This window comes from Oncorhynchus keta, chromosome 10 (assembly GCF_023373465.1).
Source record: "Oncorhynchus keta strain PuntledgeMale-10-30-2019 chromosome 10, Oket_V2, whole genome shotgun sequence".
NCBI lineage: Eukaryota > Metazoa > Chordata > Actinopteri > Salmoniformes > Salmonidae > Oncorhynchus > Oncorhynchus keta.
In genome coordinates this window covers 7,695,740-7,715,461 of record NC_068430.1, presented here as the reverse complement: position 1 = coordinate 7,715,461, position 19,722 = coordinate 7,695,740, and the positions used below count along the sequence as shown (strand labels likewise).

The 19,722-nt window shown below is 44.8% G+C and overlaps 1 protein-coding gene across 1 annotated transcript in view; it reads right to left on the bottom strand.

The window, feature by feature from the left end:
• The window catches only part of itga7 (integrin, alpha 7), a 79,626-nt gene that overhangs the window by 18,536 nt on the left and 41,368 nt on the right, over positions 1-19,722 (bottom strand). Inside the window, exons 18-19 of the mRNA XM_052528617.1 lie at positions 17,389-17,487; positions 17,106-17,231 (exon numbers count right to left, since the gene is read on the bottom strand). Of these exons, the coding sequence (XP_052384577.1) occupies positions 17,106-17,231; positions 17,389-17,487 (225 nt within the window). The remainder of the gene's footprint in view (positions 1-17,105; positions 17,232-17,388; positions 17,488-19,722) is intronic.

Here is a 19,722-nt window from a genome sequence, read left to right as displayed (position 1 = left end):
TGTAGAGTCAGTATAAATGTATGTGAGTGGGTGTGTGTAGAGTCAGTATAAATGTATGTGGGTGGGTGTAGAGTCAGTATAAATGTATGTGAGTGGGTGTGTGTAGAGTCAGTATAAATGTATGTGAGTGGGTGTGTGTTGAGTCAGTATAAATGTATGTGGGTGGGTGTAGAGTCAGTATAAATGTATGTGAGTGGGTGTGTGTAGAGTCAGTATAAATGTATGTGGGTGGGTGTGTGTAGAGTCAGTATAAATGTATGTGGGTGGGTGTAGAGTCAGTATAAATGTATGTGAGTGGGTGTGTGTAGAGTCAGTATAAATGTATGTGGGTGGGTGTAGAGTCAGTATAAATGTATGTGAGTGGGTGTGTGTAGAGTCAGTATAAATGTATGTGAGTGGGTGTGTGTTGAGTCAGTATAAATGTATGTGGGTGGGTGTAGAGTCAGTATAAATGTATGTGAGTGGGTGTGTGTAGAGTCAGTATAAATGTATGTGGGTGGGTGTAGAGTCACTATAAATGTATGTGAGTGGGTGTGTGTTGAGTCAGTATAAATGTATGTGGTTGGGTGTAGAGTCAGTATAAATGTATGTGAGTGGGTGTGTGTTGAGTCAGTATAAATGTATGTGGGTGGGTGTAGAGTCACTATAAATGTATGTGAGTGGGTGGGTGGGTGTAGAGTCACTATACATGCATGTGAGTGGGTGGGTGTAGAGTCAGTATAAATGTATGTGAGTGGGTGGGTGTAGAGTCAGTATAAATGTATGTGAGTGTGTAGGGCCCTGTCAGTGTGTAGGGCCCTGTGAGTGTGTAGGGCCCTGTCAGTGTGTAGGGCCCTGTCAGTGTGTAGGGCCCTGTCAGTGTGTAGGACCCTGTCAGTGTGTAGGGCCCTGTCAGTGTGTAGGGCCCTGTCAGTGTGTAGGGCCATGTGAGTGTGTAGGGCCCTGTGAGTGTGTAGGGCCCTGTCAGTGTGTAGGGCCCTGTCAGTGTGTAGGGCCCTGTCAGTGTGTAGGGCCCTGTCAGTGTGTAGGGCCCTGTCAGTGTGTAGGGCCATGTGAGTGTGTAGGGCCCTGTGAGTGTGTAGGGCCCTGTCAGTGTGTAGGGCCCTGTCAGTGTGTAGGGCCCTGTCAGTGTGTAGGGCCCTGTGAGTGTGTAGGGCCCTGTCAGTGTGTAGGGTCCTGTCAGTGTGTAGGGCCCTGTCAGTGTGTAGGGCCCTGTCAGTGTGTAGGGCCCTGTCAGTGTGTAGGGCCCTGTCAGTGTGTAGGGCCCTGTCAGTGTGTAGGGCCCTGTCAGTGTGTAGGGCCATGTGAGTGTGTAGGGCCCTGTGAGTGTGTAGGACCCTGTCAGTGTGTAGGGCCCTGTCAGTGTGTAGGGCCCTGTCAGTGTGTAGGGCCCTGTCAGTGTGTAGGGCCCTGTCAGTGTGTAGGGCCCTGTCAGTGTGTAGGGCCCTGTCAGTGTGTAGGGCCCTGTCAGTGTGTAGGGCCCTGTCAGTGTGTAGGGCCCTGTCAGTGTGTAGGGCCCTGTCAGTGTGTAGGGCCCTGTCAGTGTGTAGGGCCCTGTCAGTGTGTAGGGCCCTGTCAGTGTGTAGGGCCCTGTCAGTGTGCGTAGAGACAGTGCAGAAATACATATAAAAGGTCAATAGAGACACAAGTTGAAAGTCTATTTATCAGTTGTATTGCTTTTTTAAAATGTAACTAGGCAAGTCTGTTAAGAACAACTTCTTATTTACAATGATGGCCTACACCGGCCAAACCCAGACGACAGGGCCCTATGGGACCTCCAATCACAGCCAGATGTGATACAGCCTGGATTCAAACCAGGAACTGTGGTGATACCTCTTGCACTGAGCTGCACTGCTTAAACTGCTGCGCCACTCGGGAGCTTGGGATGGAAGCTGTTCAGCAACCTGTTGGTGTCAGACTGGACACACTGATACCACTTGTGTGATGCACTGGGCTGTCTGCACTGCCATCTGTAGCGCCATGCAATCGAGGCGGTGATATTGCCATACCAGGAAGTGATGCAGCCACAGGTTTGGGTTGCGTCGGAAGGGACGGACGGATAAATGGCTGGCTGGCTCACTCTCGTAGCAGGCAGGGGCAAAACTATGGCACGGCACTTCTCCGACCTTGCTGGGGGTCTATACTGATGGGGAAGCCTAATTGTCCGCGTGTGGGTGCTTGTTCTCCGGTACAAGGGCAGCTTGCGACTTGCCACTTTCCACTGTTTTATGCTACAGCTGAGGTGCATCATTTTCCCTGCCATCAATCCACACACACACATGCGCACACACACACACACACACCGACACACACACACCCTGATAAGGACTCACCCATGTGATAATTACAGTGGTGTCAGGTGGACACCGGGCTCTTCCCGGGATTCTGTTTACAAGGTGGTGCTGCTGAGTGAGGTGGAAGGGAGAGGCTGGAGGGGGCAGTGGCCCCCTTTTGTTTAACACCTGCAACTGCCATTTCCTGTAATCTAGACCAAAATAAATACCGTATTGGGGTATGGTGCCTGGTTTTAATTTGATTTAAAGAGAGATGGACTAGAGAAGAGAGAGGGACTAGAGAAGAGAGGAGAGATGGACTAGAGAAGAGAGAAGAGATGGACTAGAGAAGAGAGAGAGATGGACTAGAGAAGAGAGGAGAGATGGACTAGAGAAGAGAGGAGAGATGGACTAGAGAAGAGAGGAGAGATGGACTAGAGAAGAGAGGAGATATGGACTAGAGAAGAGAGAGAAGGAGAGATGGACTAGAGGAGAGAGGAGCCAGTCCACAAGGTGCCTCAGCCAGTCCACAAGGTGCCTCAGCCAGTCCACAAGGTGCCTCAGCCAGTCCACAAGGTGTCGCATTGACACTCCTGCGTTCTTTTGGGGAGAACCCAGATGGTATATTATTTTTATAAGATTAATTTCAGGAAAACTGCCATTTTATCTCAACCTCTCTTCTAGCTTGAAATGAAAACACATAAAATGTCAGATCTTGTTTTAAGGTAACAGTCCCGAACACTACAGCTGTATTTTCAACTTTCAGTACTCAGCCCCTCAGCCCCTCCAAGCCAACCTAAATGTCCTGGACCTGGTGTCCCTGGAGGAGTTCAAAGGTGAAATAGATGAACAGATTGAGTCATGTAGCTGTTTCTAGTTGTCATCCGATGTCACTTAGTCGGCATTGCCTTTTATATAAGGAACCATTTTATTTCACTGATGAAGTTTTGATACTGTAATGGCCCAGTAGTTTTACATACAGGACCTAATGCTTCCCGACTTGTGTCGTGTACATGTTCTTCACTGCTTGTTATACTGACAGATCTTCTGCTCCATGTCTTGTTTCTGTCTGAAACGTATGTGTTGAAGCTGCTGCTGTCTTGGTCCAGGTCTCTCTTGGAAATGTGATTTTTATCTCAATGAGAATACCTGGTTAAATAAAAGTTCAATGAAAACATACTCGATCATACCGGAATATACCAGAACATACTAGAACATACTAGAACAAATCAACAGTCAATGCCATTTTGTTATCTGTGCGTTGAACCATACAGGTAATTCTATTTAACTAAGATAACAGGAACAAAAGCCAACTGTCTTTCAGTACTACATAGTGCATACTGTCTACAATTACAAAAAGCATATCCTTTCATACTTTGAATGTACAATTTATTCTAAATAAGGATACCTCTGCATACATTCTCTAAGCAATACTTTCTTCTATATCAACAGTTTTTACAAACATTTGAAGTATTCTTGGGATTTGTATACTGTATATGTACTGTATATCCCCTCCTTCCAAGCCAAGTCAAACCAGAGTGTGTTATCACCATCTAGTGTCCAAAAGACATTTAGCAGGTTCAGGCATTTTGACAGAAATACAAGGACCAAACCCCCCCCCCCAAAAAAAAAAAAAAAATTAGGCTGAACAACACCTATATATTTTTTATGCATTTATTACAAGATTGTCCAGCAATTTCTAAATCACAAAGTAGACTCTACATGCTCATAGGCCCAGTAGACAACAGGGACGTATATTAATTACGTGTACAGGGACGTATAGTCATTGTGTATATTCATTGTGTATATTCATTGTGTGTACAGGGCCGTATAGTCATTGTGTACAGGGCTGTATATTCAGTGTGTGTACAGCACTGTATATTCCACCATAGTCTCACTGCTCAACTTCTCATATCCATTCACTTCAGGGTGATGGGGCCAGAGTTTCTCCAGACCACGTAACCTGACCAGAGAAAACTCCAGGACCTACTTGAAGGTTTTAAACTGTGTCGTGAAACACTCTGCAAATTATGAACCTTAACCTTCAGTAAACCTTTATTCAACCTTCAGTAAACCTTCAGTAAACCTTTAGTAAACCTTTAGTAAACCTTCAGTAAACCTTCAGTAAAGCTTTAGTAAACCTCCAGTAAACCTTCAGTAAACCTTCAGTAAACCTTTAGTAAACCTCCAGTAAACCTTCAGTAAACCTTCAGTAAACCTTTATTAAACCTTCAGTAAACCTTTAGTAAACCTTCAGTAAACATTCAGTAGCTCCAAAGTTAATTATCATCCTCTTCCTACCAATTAATTCTCTCTCTTTTTGAATTAAGCCATAAGGCACTTTTATGTAAATACAAACTGTAATAAATTATTATTTACAATCATCTTTCCCATCAAGGTTTCAAACTATTGAGGACATCTAAGGGGCTGCAGGGGAATATGTGAAGTACCTGAACAATGTGGTACTCAACCACAATATAAACTTTGTTTGTTTGTATCTAATATCTCCTACCATGAGCTGAAGCTGTTGATATTGTCGTTTCGTACGTTGAAGTTGTTTTCTTCAACATTATTCAGGTGGTGGATTGTTATTGTGAATTCCTCAATGGCTGTTCATCACAGCCGACCGACACAAAACAAAACTACAGCCTAAACAGTCACAACACAATCAATTCAACCTCATTCCAATGTTATGGCCATAGCAGTGCTGCAGTCAGAAGGCTGGGCAGTGTTCATTAGGTATCAAATGGAAGAAAACAGAAAGGGACAATCTGAACTTTGTAAGAAACACTTGCTTTGGTTTTCCGTTGCAAAACGTTTTACCATGGTGTGTCCTAATGAACAAGACCCTAAGGACTTCAACAAGACAACAGACTAATGTGTTCTGATCAGTCTTATCGAAATGGGAGCTGGTGTTGTCAGATCATTGTCATTCTAGCGCTGTATCAACAGTAGTATTACAGTGACTCAAATTAAAACGCTAAACAGCAGTAGAAGTCCATTTGAGTGTCAGTGTTCAGTCTATCAATATGTATTGATCAATCTGATTGGTATTGATCGAGTCAGAAGTCTGTGTGCAGTATTACAGTCTGTAAAAAACAAATGCAAGGCATGGTACATATGGATTCTCCCCGGTTAGTTAGTCAGTCAGTCAGATAATCAGTCAGTCAGTCAGTCAGATAATCAGTCAGACAGTCAGTCAGTCAGTCAGTCAGATAATCAGTCAGACAGTCAGTCAGTCAGATAGTCAGTCAGATAATCAGTCAGTCAGTCAGTCAGATAATCAGTCAGACAGTCAGTCAGTCAGTCAGTCAGTCAGATAATCAGTCAGACAGTCAAGTCAGTCAGTCAGATAATCAGTCAGACAGTCAGTCAGTCAGTCAGATAATCAGTCAGACAGTCAGTCAGTCAGATAATCAGTCAGACAGTCAGTCAGTCAGACAGTCAGATAGTCAGTCAGTCAGATAATCAGTCAGACAGTCAGTCAGTCAGTCAGATAATCAGTCAGTCAGTCAGTCAGTCAGTCAGTCAGATAATCAGTCAGACAGTCAGTCAGTCAGTCAGATAATCAGTCAGTCAGTCAGTCAGTCAGATAATCAGTCGGTCAGTCAGTCAGTCAGTCAGATAGTCAGTCAGTCAGTCAGATAATCAGTCAGTCAGTCAGTCAGACAGTCAGATAGTCAGTCAGTCAGTCAGATAATCAGTCAGACAGTCAGTCAGTCAGTCAGATAATCAGTCAGACAGTCAGTCAGTCAGTCAGTCAGATAATCAGTCAGATAGTCAGTCAGTCAGATAATCAGTCAGACAGTCAGTCAGTCAGTCAGATAATCAGTCAGATAGTCAGTCAGTCAGTCAGTCAGATAATCAGTCAGACAGTCAGTCAGTCAGACAGTCAGTCAGTCAGATAATCAGTCAGTCAGATAGTCAGTCAGTCAGTCAGTCAGATAATCAGTCAGACAGTCAGTCAGTCAGACAGTCAGTCAGTCAGATAATCAGTCAGTCAGATAGTCAGACAGATAGTCAGTCAGATAGTCAGTCTGACAGATAGTCAGTCAGATAGTCAGTCAGTCAGATAGTCAGTCAGACAGATAGTCAGTCAGACAGATAGTCAGTCAGTCAGATAGTCAGTCAGACAGATAGTCAGTCAGATAGTCAGTCAGACAGATAGTCAGTCAGATAGTCAGTCAGTCAGATAGTCAGTCAGATAGTCAGTCAGTCAGTCAGATAGTCAGTCAGTCAGTCAGATAGTCAGTCAGTCAGTCAGATAGTCAGTCAGTCAGTCAGATAGTCAGTCAGTCAGTCAGATAGTCAGTCAGATAGTCAGTCAGTCAGTCAGATAGTCAGTCAGTCAAATAGTCAGTCAGTCAGATAGTCAGTCAGTCAGACAGTCAGTCAGTCAGATAGTCAGTCAGATAGTCAGTCAGTCAGTCAGTCAGTCAGTCAGTCAGATAGTCAGTCAGTCAGATAGTCAGTCAGTCAGTCAGATAGTCAGTCAGTCAGTCAGACAGTCAGTCAGATAGTCAGTCAGATAGTCAGTCAGTCAGATAGTCAGTCAGATAGTCAGTCAGTCAGATAGTCAGTCAGTCAGATAGTCAGTCAGTCAGTCAGTCAGTCAGTCAGATAGTCAGTCAGTCAGTCAGTCAGTCAGACAGATAGTCAGTCAGATAGTCAGTCAGTCAGATAGTCAGTCAGTCAGATAGTCAGTCAGACAGATAGTCAGTCAGATAGTCAGTCAGTCAGATAGTCAGTCAGATAGTCAATCAGTCAGATAGTCAGTCAGCAGTAGCAGTTCAGAATATTGATCCAGTCATTCTAAAAGTACAATACAGTAAAAATACAGTAGAATACAGTAGAATACAGTAGAATACAGTAGAATAGCATCGGCTTGAGCCAGTTTTCACCATTGATAAATCCATGATGGGAAGTGTGCACACTTCAGAAGAAGGGTGATTAATCGGGACATAGCCTCAATGTGACACAGTCAGTCTGCACACGTTTGTTCCACTGAAGAGTTAGTGAGTGCCATAGGGTTGAATGGGTGTTTGCTGCTATTCTAGTCCTTGTTTGTTGATGTTGTTCAGAGCTTCCGTCGCTCCAGTGTGTGGCCCACTCCTTCTTCTGGAGGATCCCTGCCTTCTGCTGGAACTGGGGCCGGTCTTGACGGGGATCTTCACAGCATGGTACTGAGGAACTTTGTCTTCATACTGGACCCGACGGAAGAAACCACACTGTGTGTGTGTGTGAGAGAGAGAGAGAGAGAGAGAGAGAGAGAGAGAGAGAGAGAGAGAGAGAGAGAGAGAGAGAGAGAGAGATATATAGAGAGAGAGAGATAGATAGAGAGAGAGAGAGAGAGAGAGAGAGAGATATATATATATAGATATATAGAGAGAGAGAGAGGGAAATGGAAAGGAGAGAGAGAGAGAGAGAGAGAGAGAGAAATAGAGAGAGAGAGAGATGGAAAGGGAGAGAGAGAGAGATGGAAGGGAGAGATATATACAGACTAGGTTGATGTTGCTATGCAACCCAAGGAAGATTGTTGGTTGCTGATTATGAAACATTGTACATGTGCCACAAAAGCCAAAAACATCCAGTTGATGTGCATAAAGTTTGAATAAAACAGGTGACACACAACAAGCAAAAAGTAAACACACCACACAGCATAACACGCATATGCTGACAACTCACTCGCCATTTTGTGAGAAACAAGAAACAAGTTCATTCTGGCATTCTAACCTAATCTAATCAGGATACATATGACCAGATGAAATTCGATTATTCATGAATAGAACAGGGAAGGACAATCTCATCAGGAAGAGAACATGTAATCAACTTTCTACAATGCCAGGATGAACTTGTTTCAGGTATACAGAGGTCTACAGACCACAACTCAGGCAAAGTCACAGAACTGACAGACCGGTACAGAGCAGGCCAAGGTGCAGAGCAGGCCAAGGTGCAGAGCAGGCTAGGGTGCATGGCTTTACCACTTGGAGAGAGAGAGGGCAGGAACCTATTGGTCTGACGCCTGCTTCTCAACCTCAGAGGGCTGAGCATGCATGTGGGCATGGTAGTACTCTGTTTCATACTGCGGGCGGCGCTCTGTACGCTTGAAGAACCCACACTGGGGAGGAGGAGGAGGAGGAGGAGGAGGAGGAGGAGGAGTTACAACAGAGATGTGGAGGTAGGAAGAGAGAGAACGTAGTTTGAAAAAAAGTAAAGAAGAAGAGAGATGGACTAGAGAAGAGAGGAGAGATGGACTAGAGAAGAGAGATGGACTAGAGAAGATAGAGGGACTAGAGAAGAGAGGAGAGACGGACTAGAGAAGAGAGGAGAGATGGACTAGAGACTAGAGAAGAGAAGAGAGGAGAGATGGACTCGAGAAGAGAAGAGAGGAGATATGGACTAGAGAAGAGAGGAGATATGGACTAGAGAAGAGAAGAGAGGAGAGATGGACAAGAGAAGAGAGAGAAGGAGAGATGGACTAGAGAAGAGAGGAGAGATGGACTAGAGAAGAGAGAGAAGGAGAGATGGACTAGAGAAGAGAGAGAAGGAGAGATGGACTAGAGAAGAGAAGAGAGGAGATATGGACTAGAGAAGAGAAGAGAGGAGATATGGACTAGAGAAGAGAAGAAAGGAGAGATGGACTAGAGAAGAGAGAGAAGGAGAGATGGACTAGAGAAGAGAGAGAAGGAGAGATGGACTAGAGAAGAGAGATGGACTAGAGAAGAGAGAGGAGAGATGGACTAGAGAAGAGAGGAGAGATGGACTAGAGAAGAGAGATGGACTAGAGAAGAGAGGAGAGACGGACTAGAGAAAAGAGGAGAGATGGACTAGAGAAGAGAGGAGAGATGGACTAGAGAAGAGAGGAGAGATGGACTAGAGAAGAGAAGAGAGGAGAGATGGACTAGAGAAGAGAGGAGATATGGACTAGAGAAGAGAGGAGAGACGGACTAGAGAAGAGAGGAGAGATGGACTAGAGAAGAGAGGAGAGATGGACTAGAGAAGAGAGGAGAGATGGACTAGAGAAGAGAAGAGAGGAGAGATGGACTAGAGAAGAGAAGATAGGAGATATGGACTAGAGAAGAGAGGAGAGATGGACTAGAGAAGAGAGAGAGATGGACTAGAGAAGAGAGGAGAGATGGACTAGAGAAGAGAGAGAAGGAGAGATGGACTAGAGAAGAGAGGAGAGATGGACTAGAGAAGAGAGAGAAGAAGAGATGGACTAGAGAAGAAAGAGGAGAGATGGACTAGAGAAGAGAGGAGAGATGGACTAGAGAAGAGAGATGGAACTAGAGAAGAGAGAGTAGAGATGGACTAGAGAAGAGAGAAGAGATGGACTAGAGAAGAGAGATAGATGGACTAGAGAAGAGAGGAGATATGGACAAGAGAAGAGAGGAGAGATGGACTAGAGAAGAGAGGAGAGACAGACTAGAGAAGAGAGGAGAGATGGACTAGAGAAGAGGAGGAGAGATGGACTAGAGAAGAGAGAGAAGGAGAGATGGACTAGAGAAGAGAAGAGAAGGAGAGATGGACTAGAGAAGAGAAGAGAAGAGAGGAGATATGGACTAGAGAAGAGAAGAGAGGAGATATGGACTAGAGAAGAGAAGAAAGGAGAATGGACTAGAGAAGAGAGAGAAGGAGAGATGGACTAGAGAAGAGAGAGAAGGAGAGATGGACTAGAGAAGAGAGATGGACTAGAGAAGAGAGAGAGAGATGGACTAGAGAAGAGAGAAGAGATGGACTATAGAAGAGAGGAGAGATGGACTAGAGAAGAGATGGACTAGAGAAGAGAGGATAGATGGACTAGAGAAGAGAGGAGATATGGACAAGAGAAGAGAGGAGAGATGGACTAGGAGAAGAGAGGAGAGACAGACTAGAGAAGAGAGGAGAGATGGACTAGAGAAGAGAGGAGAGATGGACTGGAGAAGAGAGGAGAGATGGACTAGAGCAGAGAAGAGAGGAGAGATGGACTAGAGAAGAGAGGAGAGATGGACTAGAGAAGAGAAGAGAGGAGAGATGGACTAGAGAAGAGAAGAGAGGAGAGATGGACTAGAGAAGAGAAGAGAGGAGATATGGACTAGAGAAGAGAAGAGAGGAGAGATGGACTAGAGAAGAGAAGAGAGGAGATATGGACTAGAGACGAGAGGAGATATGGACTAGAGAAGAGAAGAGAGGAGAGATGGACTAGAGAAGAGAGAGAGGAGAGATGGACTAGAGGAGAAAGGAGAGATGGACTAGAGAAGAGAGGAGATATGGACTAGAGAAGAGAGAGAAGGAGAGATGGACTAGAGAAGAGAGGAGAGATGGACTAGAGAAGAGAGAGAAGGAGGAGATGGACTAGAGAAGAGATAATTTTCATTTAGAGATGGACTAGAGAAGATTTAAGGAGAGATGGACTAGAGAAGAGAGGAGATATGGACTAGATAAGAAGAGAGAGAAGGAGAGATGGACTAGAGGAGGAGAGGAGAGATGGACTAGAGAAGAGAGATGGACTAGAGAAGAGAGAGGAGAGATGGACTAGAGAAGAGAGGAGAGATGGACTAGAGAAGAGAGATGGACTAGATTTAAGATAGAGGGACTAGAGAAGAGAGAGAGAGATGGACTAGAGAAGAGAGGTGAGATGGACTAGAAAGAGAGGAGAGATGGACTAGAGAAGAGAGGAGATATGGACTAGAGAAGAGAGAGAAGGAGAGATGGACTAGAGGAGAGAGGAGAGATGGACTAGAGAAGAGAGGAGATATGGACTAGAGAAGAGAGAGAAGGAGAGATGGACTAGAGAAGAGGGGAGAGATGGACTAGAGAAGAGAGAGAAGGAGAGATGGACTAGAGAAGAGAGATGGACTAGAGAAGAGAGAGGAGAGATGGACTAGAGAAGAGATGGACTAGAGAAGAGAGGAGAGATGGACTAGAGAAGAGAGGAGAGATGGACTAGAGAAGAGAAGAGAGGAGAGATGGACTAGAGAAGAGAGAAGAGATGGACTAGAGAAGAGGAGAGATGGACTAGAGAGAAGAGAGATGGACTAGAGAAGAGAGGATAGATGGACTAGAGAAGAGAGGAGATATGGACTAGAGAAGACAGGAGAGACGGACTAGAGAAGAGAGGAGAGATGGACTAGAGAAGAGAGGAGAGATGGACTAGAGAAGAGAAGAGAGGAGAGATGGACTAGAGAAGAGAGGAGAGATGGACTAGAGAAGGGAAGAGAGGAGAGATGGACTAGAGAAGAGAAGAGAGGAGAGATGGACTAGAGAAGAGAAGAGAGGAGATATGGACTAGAGATTGGAGGAGATATGGACTAGAGAAGAGAAGAGAGGAGAGATGGACTAGAGAAGAGAAGAGAGGAGATATGGACTAGAGAAGAGAGGAGATATGGACTAGAGAAGAGAAGAGAGGAGAGATGGACTAGAGAAGAGAGAGAAGGAGAGATGGACTAGAGAAGAGAGATGGACTAGAGAAGAGAGAGGAGAGATGGACTAGAGAAGAGAGGAGAGATGGACTAGAGAAGAGAGATGGACTAGAGAAGAGAGAGGAGAGATGGACTAGAGAAGAGAGGAGAGATGGACTAGAGAAGAGAGGAGATATGGACTAGAGAAGAGAGGAGAGATGGACTAGAGGAGAGAGGAGAGATGGACTAGAGAAGAGAGGAGATATGGACTAGAGAAGAGAGAGAAGGAGAGATGGACTAGAGAAGAGAGGAGAGAGGGACTAGAGAAGAGAGAGAAGAAGAGATGGACTAGAGAAGAGAGATGGACTAGAGAAGAAAGAGGAGAGATGGACTAGAGAAGAGAGGAGAGATGGACTAGAAAAGAGAGATGGACTAGACAAGAGAGATTCAAATAGAGATGGACTAGAGAAGAGAGAAGAGATGGACTATAGAAGAGAGGAGAGATGGACTAGAGAAGAGAGATGGACTAGAGAAGAGAGGATAGATGGACTAGAGAAGAGAGGAGATATGGACTAGAGAAGAGAGGAGAGACAGACTAGAGAAGAGAGGAGAACATGGACTAGAGAAGAGAGGAGAGATGGACTAGAGAAGAGAGGAGAGATGGACTAGAGAAGAGAGAGAGATGGACTAGAGAAGAGAAGAGAGGAGAGATGGACTAGAGAAGAGAAGAGAGGAGAGATGGACTAGAGAAGAGAAGAGAGGAGATATGGACTAGAGAAGAGAAGAGAGGGAGAGATGGACTAGAGAAGAGAAGAGAGGAGATATGGACTAGAGAAGAGAAGAGAGGAGAGATGGACTAGAGAAGAGAAGAGAGGAGATATGGACTAGAGACGAGAGGAGATATGGACTAGAGAAGAGAAGAGAGGAGAGATGGACTAGAGAAGAGAGAGAAGATATGAGAGATGGACTAGAGGAGAAAGGAGAGATGGACTAGAGAAGAGAGGAGATATGGACTAGAGAAGAGAGAGAAGGAGAGATGGACTAGAGAAGAGAGGAGAGATGGACTAGAGAAGAGAGAGAAGGAGAGATGGACTAGAGAAGAGAGAGAAGGAGAGATGGACTAGAGAAGAGAGAGAAGGAGAGATGGACTAGAGAAGAGAGGGATAGATATGGACTAGAGAAGAGAGAGAGAGATGGACTAGAGGAGGAGAGGAGAGATGGACTAGAGAAGAGAGATGGACTAGAGAAGAGAGAGGAGAGATGGACTAGAGAAGAGAGGAGAGATGGACTAGAGAAGAGAGATGGACTAGAGAAGATAGAGGGACTAGAGAAGAGAGAGGAGAGATGGACTAGAGAAGAGAGGAGAGATGGACTAGAGAAGAGAGGATAGATGGACTAGAGAAGAGAGGAGATATGGACTAGAGAAGAGAGAGTAGAGATGGACTAGAGAAGAGAGAAGAGATGGACTATAGAAGAGAGGAGAGATGGACTAGAGAAGAGAGATGGACTAGAGAAGAGAGGATAGATGGACTAGAGAAGAGAGGAGAGACAGACTAGAGAAGAGAGGAGAGATGGACTAGAGAAGAGAGGAGAGATGGACTAGAGAAGAGAGGAGAGACGGACTAGAGAAGAGAAGAGAGGAGAGATGGACTAGAGAAGAGAGGAGAGATGGACTAGAGAAGAGAGGAGAGATGGACTAGAGAAGAGAAGAGAGGAGAGATGGACTAGAGAAGAGAAGAGAGGAGATATGGACTAGAGAAGAGAAGAGAGGAGAGATGGACTAGAGAAGAGAAGAGAGGAGATATGGACTAGAGACGAGAGGAGATATGGACTAGAGAAGAGAAGAGAGGAGAGATGGACTAGAGAAGAGAGAGAAGGAGAGATGGACTAGAGGAGAAAGGAGAGATGGACTAGAGAAGAGAGGAGATATGGACTAGAGAAGAGAGAGAAGGAGAGATGGACTAGAGAAGAGAGGAGATGGACTAGAGAAGAGAGAGAAGGAGAGATGGACTAGAGAAGAGAGAGAAGGAGAGATGGACTAGAGAAGAGAGAGAAGGAGAGATGGACTAGAGAAGAGAGGAGATATGGACTAGAGAAGAGAGAAGGAGAGATGGACTAGAGGAGGAGAGGAGAGATGGACTAGAGAAGAGAGATGGACTAGAGAAGAGAGAGAGAGATGGACTAGAGAAGAGAGGAGAGATGGACTAGAGAAGAGAGATGGACTAGAGAAGAGAGGAGAGATGGACTAGAGAAGAGAGGAGAGATGGACTAGAGAAGAGAGGAGAGATGGACTAGAGAAGAGAGATGGACTAGAGAAGAGAGATGGACTAGACTTTTTTTTACATCTGAAATAGCTGAATCAACTAATCTGAAGGGGTGTCCACATACTTGTGTATTTCTATATGTACTGTATGTAGGTACAGTAATTAATGTACCATAGGTACAGGAGAGTCATATGATATGTGTTGTATCTTCTACTTATTGTGTGTTATACTAGGTGTATACCTTCCAGACCAGCAGAGACAGCACCAGGATAATAGAGATATGTAGGAACAGTAATAGAGGTGCTTATTGTGTGTTATACTAGGTGTTGGTACCTTCCAGAGGATGCAGACCAGCAGAGACAGCACCAGGATAATAGAGATATGTAGGAACAGTAATAGAGGTGCTTATTGTGTGTTATACTAGGTGTTGGTACCTTCCAGAGGATGCAGACCAGCAGAGACAGCACCAGGATAATAGAGATATGTAGGAACAGTAATAGAGGTGCTTATTGTGTGTTATACTAGGTGTTGGTACCTTCAGAGGATGCAGACCAGCAGAGACAGCACCAGGATAATAGAGATATGTAGGAACAGTAATAGAGGTGCTTATTGTGTGTTATACTAGGTGTTGGTACCTTCCAGAGGATGCAGACCAGCAGAGCCAGCACCAGGATAATAGAGATATGTAGGAACAGTAATAGAGGTGCTTATTGTGTGTTATACTAGGTGTTGGTACCTTCCAGAGGATGCAGACCAGCAGAGACAGCACCAGGATAATAGAGATATGTAGGAACAGTAATAGAGGTGCTTATTGTGTGTTATACTAGGTGTTGGTACCTTCCAGAGGATGCAGACCAGCAGAGCCAGCACCAGGATAATAGAGATATGTAGGAACAGTAATAGAGGTGCTTATTGTGTGTTATACTAGGTGTTGGTACCTTCCAGAGGATGCAGACCAGCAGAGACAGCACCAGGATAATAGAGATATGTAGGAACAGTAATAGAGGTGCTTATTGTGTGTTATACTAGGTGTTGGTACCTTCCAGAGGATGCAGACCAGCAGAGACAGCACCAGGATAATAGAGATATGTAGGAACAGTAATAGAGGTGCTTATTGTGTGTTATACTAGGTGTTGGTACCTTCCAGAGGATGCAGACCAGCAGAGACAGCACCAGGATAATAGAGATATGTAGGAACAGTAATAGAGGTGCTTATTGTGTGTTATACTAGGTGTTGGTACCTTCCAGAGGATGCAGACCAGCAGAGACAGCACCAGGATAATAGAGATATGTAGGAACAGTAATAGAGGTGCTTATTGTGTGTTATACTAGGTGTTGGTACCTTCAGTAATAGAGGTGCAGAGGATGCAGACCAGCAGAGACAGCACCAGGATAATAGAGATATGTAGGAACAGTAATAGAGGTGCTTATTGTGTGTTATACTAGGTGTTGGTACCTTCCAGAGGATGCAGACCAGCAGAGACAGCACCAGGATAATAGAGATATGTAGGAACAGTAATAGAGGTGCTTATTGTGTGTTATACTAGGTGTTGGTACCTTCCAGAGGATGCAGACCAGCAGAGCCAGCACCAGGATAATAGAGATATACTAGGTAGGAACAGTAATAGAGGTGCTTATTGTGTGTTATACTAGGTGTTGGTACCTTCCAGAGGATGCAGACCAGCAGAGACAGCACCAGGATAATAGAGATATGTAGGAACAGTAATAGAGGTGCTTATTGTGTGTTATACTAGGTGTTGGTACCTTCCAGAGGATGCAGACCAGCAGAGACAGCACCAGGATAATAGAGATATATAGGAACAGTAATAGAGGTGCTTATTGTGTGTTATACTAGGTGTTGGTACCTTCCAGAGGATGCAGACCAGCAGAGCCAGCACCAGGATAATAGAGATATATAGGAACAGTAATAGAGGTGCTTATTGTGTGTTATACTAGGTGTTGGTACCTTCCAGAGGATGCAGACCAGCAGAGCCAGCACCAGGATAATAGAGATATGTAGGAACAGTAATAGAGGTGCTTATTGTGTGTTATACTAGGTGTTGGTACCTTCCAGAGGATGCAGACCAGCAGAGACAGCACCAGGATAATAGAGATATGTAGGAACAGTAATAGAGGTGCTTATTGTGTGTTATACTAGGTGTTGGTACCTTCCAGAGGATGCAGACCAGCAGAGCCAGCACCAGGATAATAGAGATATATAGGAACAGTAATAGAGGTGCTTATTGTGTGTTATACTAGGTGTTGGTACCTTCCAGAGGATGCAGACCAGCAGAGACAGCACCAGGATAATAGAGATATATAGGAACAGTAATAGAGGTGCTTATTGTGTGTTATACTAGGTGTTGGTACCTTCCAGAGGATGCAGACCAGCAGAGACAGCACCAGGATAATAGAGATATATAGGAACAGTAATAGAGGTGCTTATTGTGTGTTATACTAGGTGTTGGTACCTTCCAGAGGATGCAGACCAGCAGAGCCAGCACCAGGATAATAGAGATATCTAGGAACAGTAATAGAGGTGCTTATTGTGTGTTATACTAGGTGTTGGTACCTTCCAGAGGATGCAGACCAGGTGTTGGTAGAGCAGACAGCACCAGGATAATAGAGATATATAGGAACAGTAATAGAGGTGCTTATTGTGTGTTATACTAGGTGTTGGTACCTTCCAGAGGATGCAGACCAGCAGAGACAGCACCAGGATAATAGAGATATGTAGGAACAGTAATAGAGGTGCTTATTGTGTGTTATACTAGGTGTTGGTACCTTCCAGAGGATGCAGACCAGCAGAGACAGCACCAGGATAATAGAGATATATAGGAACAGTAATAGAGGTGCTTATTGTGTGTTATACTAGGTGTTGGTACCTTCCAGAGGATGCAGACCAGCAGAGCCAGCACCAGGATAATAGAGATATATAGGAACAGTAATAGAGGTGCTTATTGTGTGTTATACTAGGTGTTGGTACCTTCCAGAGGATGCAGACCAGCAGAGCCAGCACCAGGATAATAGAGATATATAGGAACAGTAATAGAGGTGCTTATTGTGTGTTATACTAGGTGTTGGTACCTTCCAGAGGATGCAGACCAGCAGAGACAGCACCAGGATAATAGAGATATATAGGAACAGTAATAGAGGTGCTTATTGTGTGTTATACTAGGTGTTGGTACCTTCCAGAGGATGCAGACCATCAGGGACAACACCAGGATACCAGCCAGGATGGCTATGAGAATCCACCACCAAGGGATCGAGTACTGGGCAGTCAGACCAACCTCTGGGTAAATCATCACTGGGATCTACAGGGGAAACACAGTCATATAAAGTAATGAGTGTTTTATTGTAAAGTGTCTTTACTGTGTATGTGTCACTAGTAGTTAGAGCTCAGCGCCATGGTCAGGGAAAGCCTGACCCTAGTTATTCATGTGAATAATTAAGTGTGTGTGTGTGTGTTACCTGTGCGGCAGCATCCCTCAGCACCAGGTGTTTGATGCTCGACTTGACTGTGATGTTGGCTCTTACCAGCAGCTCCAGAGCACTGACTGATGGGAACTCCTGAGAGAAGAGAGAGAGAGAGAAGAAGAGAGAAGAAGAGAGACGAGGAAGAGAGAGGGAAGAGAGAGAGAAGAGAAGAAGAGGGAGAATAAGAGAGAGAAGAGAGAGAAGAAGAGAGAAGAAGACAGAGAGAAGAGAGAGAAGAGAAAAGACAGAGAGATAGACGAAGAGAGAGAAGAGAGAAGAGAGAGAGAAGACAGAGAGAAGAGAGAGAGAAGACAGAGAGAAGAGAGAGAGAAGAGAGAGAGAAGAGAGAGAAGAGAGAGAGAGAGAGAAAGAGAAGACAGAGAGAGAGAGAGACAGAGAGAAGAGAGAGAGAAGACAGAGAGAGAAGAGAGAGAGAAGAGAAAAGAGAAGATAGACGAGAAGAAGAGAAAGAGAGAGATAGACGAAGAGAGAAGAAGAGAGAAGAGAGAGAGAAGACAGAGAGAAGAGAGAGAGAAGACAGAGAGAAGAGAGAGAGAAGAGAGAGAGAAGAGAGAGAGAAGAGAGAGAGAAGAGAGAGAGAAGAGAGAGAGAAGACAGAGAGAAGAGAGAGAGAAGAGAGAAGAGAGAGAGAAGAGAGAGAGAAGAGAGAGAGAGAGAAGAGAGAGAGAAGAGAGAGAGAAGAGAGAGAAGAAGAGAGAAAGAGAAAAGAGAGAGAAGACAGAGAGAAGAGAGAGAGAAGAGAGAGAGAGAAGACAGAGAGAAGAGAGAGAGAAGACAGAGAAGAGAGAGAGAGAGACAGAGAAGAGAGAGAGAAGAGAAGAGAGAGAGAAGAGAGAGAGAGAGAGGAGAGAAGAGAGAGAGAAGAGAGAGAAGAGAGAGAAGAGAGAGAGAAGAGAGAGAGAAGAGAGAGAGAAGAGAGAGAGAAGAGAGAGAGAAGAGAGAGAGAAGAGAGAAGAGAGAGAAGAAGAGAGAAGAGAGAGAGAAGACAGAGAGAAGAGAGAAGAAGAGAGAAGACAGAGAGAAGAGAGAGAGAAGACAGAGAGAAGAGAGAGAGAAGGAAAGAGTAAATTCATCAGCGACCCCCTCATAACTCGATGGGGATAAATATTATCTGATAGCATAGACTGGCATAGACTGGCATAGACTGGCATAGACTGGCATAGACTGGCATAGACTGGCATGGCGAGATAAACCAAGTCTCGGACCCTGGGAAGGAATATTTGTCACACCCTGACCATAGTTTGCTTTGTATGTTTCTATGTTTTGTTTGGTCAGGGTGTGATCTGAGTGGGCATTCTATGTTGTGTGTCTAGTTTGTCTGTTTCTGTGTTTGGCCTGATATGGTTCTCAATCAGAGGCAGGTGTTAGTCATTGTCTCTGATTGGGAACCATATATTGGTAGCCTGTTTTGTCATTGTGGGTGGTGGGTGATTGTCTATGTTAGGTGCTTGTGTCAGCACATTTTGGTATATAGCTTCACGGTTGTTGTTCATTTATTTTTTTGTTCAGTTTACTTCGTGTTTTCGTCATCCATTAAAATGATGCTTTCACACCACGCTGTGCTTTGGTCCGCTTCTTACGACGACCGTGACATCATATTTCACAGCCAGCGCTATGGATGCAAGGACTGACCATCCACGATATAGTATAGCTTTACCATGTGTTTACCATGTGTTTACCATGTGTTGAGGCTATACATAGTGTTTTGTTTACATTCAAATTGTTTACAAACATTGGAATAAAACAAGTTTATATTTTGGGTTCTCACGGAGTGTGACAGTTGAACTGAGGTCATGAAACATGTATAAGTTATATTCTTCAACAATCATTTAAATAGTATTCCAGACCAAATCTTGATGTCGTAACTAAGGATTTTAGATTTAAATGACAATGCATTTATTATTTATTTACTCTCTCCCCATATCCCCCATCTCCCTCTCTCCCCATATCCCCCTCCCTCTCTCCCTCCCTCCCTCTCTCCCCATATCCCCCATCTCCCTCTCTCCCCATATCCCCCTCCCTCTCTCCCTCCCTCCCTCTCTCCCCATATCCCCCATCTCCCTCTCTCCCCATATCCCCTCCCTCTCTCCCTCCCTCCCTCTCTCCCCATATCCCCCTCCCTCTCTCCCTCCCTCCCTCTCTCCCCCATCTCCCTCTCTCCCCATATCCCCCTCCCTCTCTCCCTCCCTCCCTCTCTCCCCATATCCCCCATCTCCCTCTCTCCCCATATCCCCCATCTCCCTCTCTCCCCATATCCCCCCTCCCTCTCTCCCCATATCCCCATCTCCCTCTCTCCCCATATCCCCA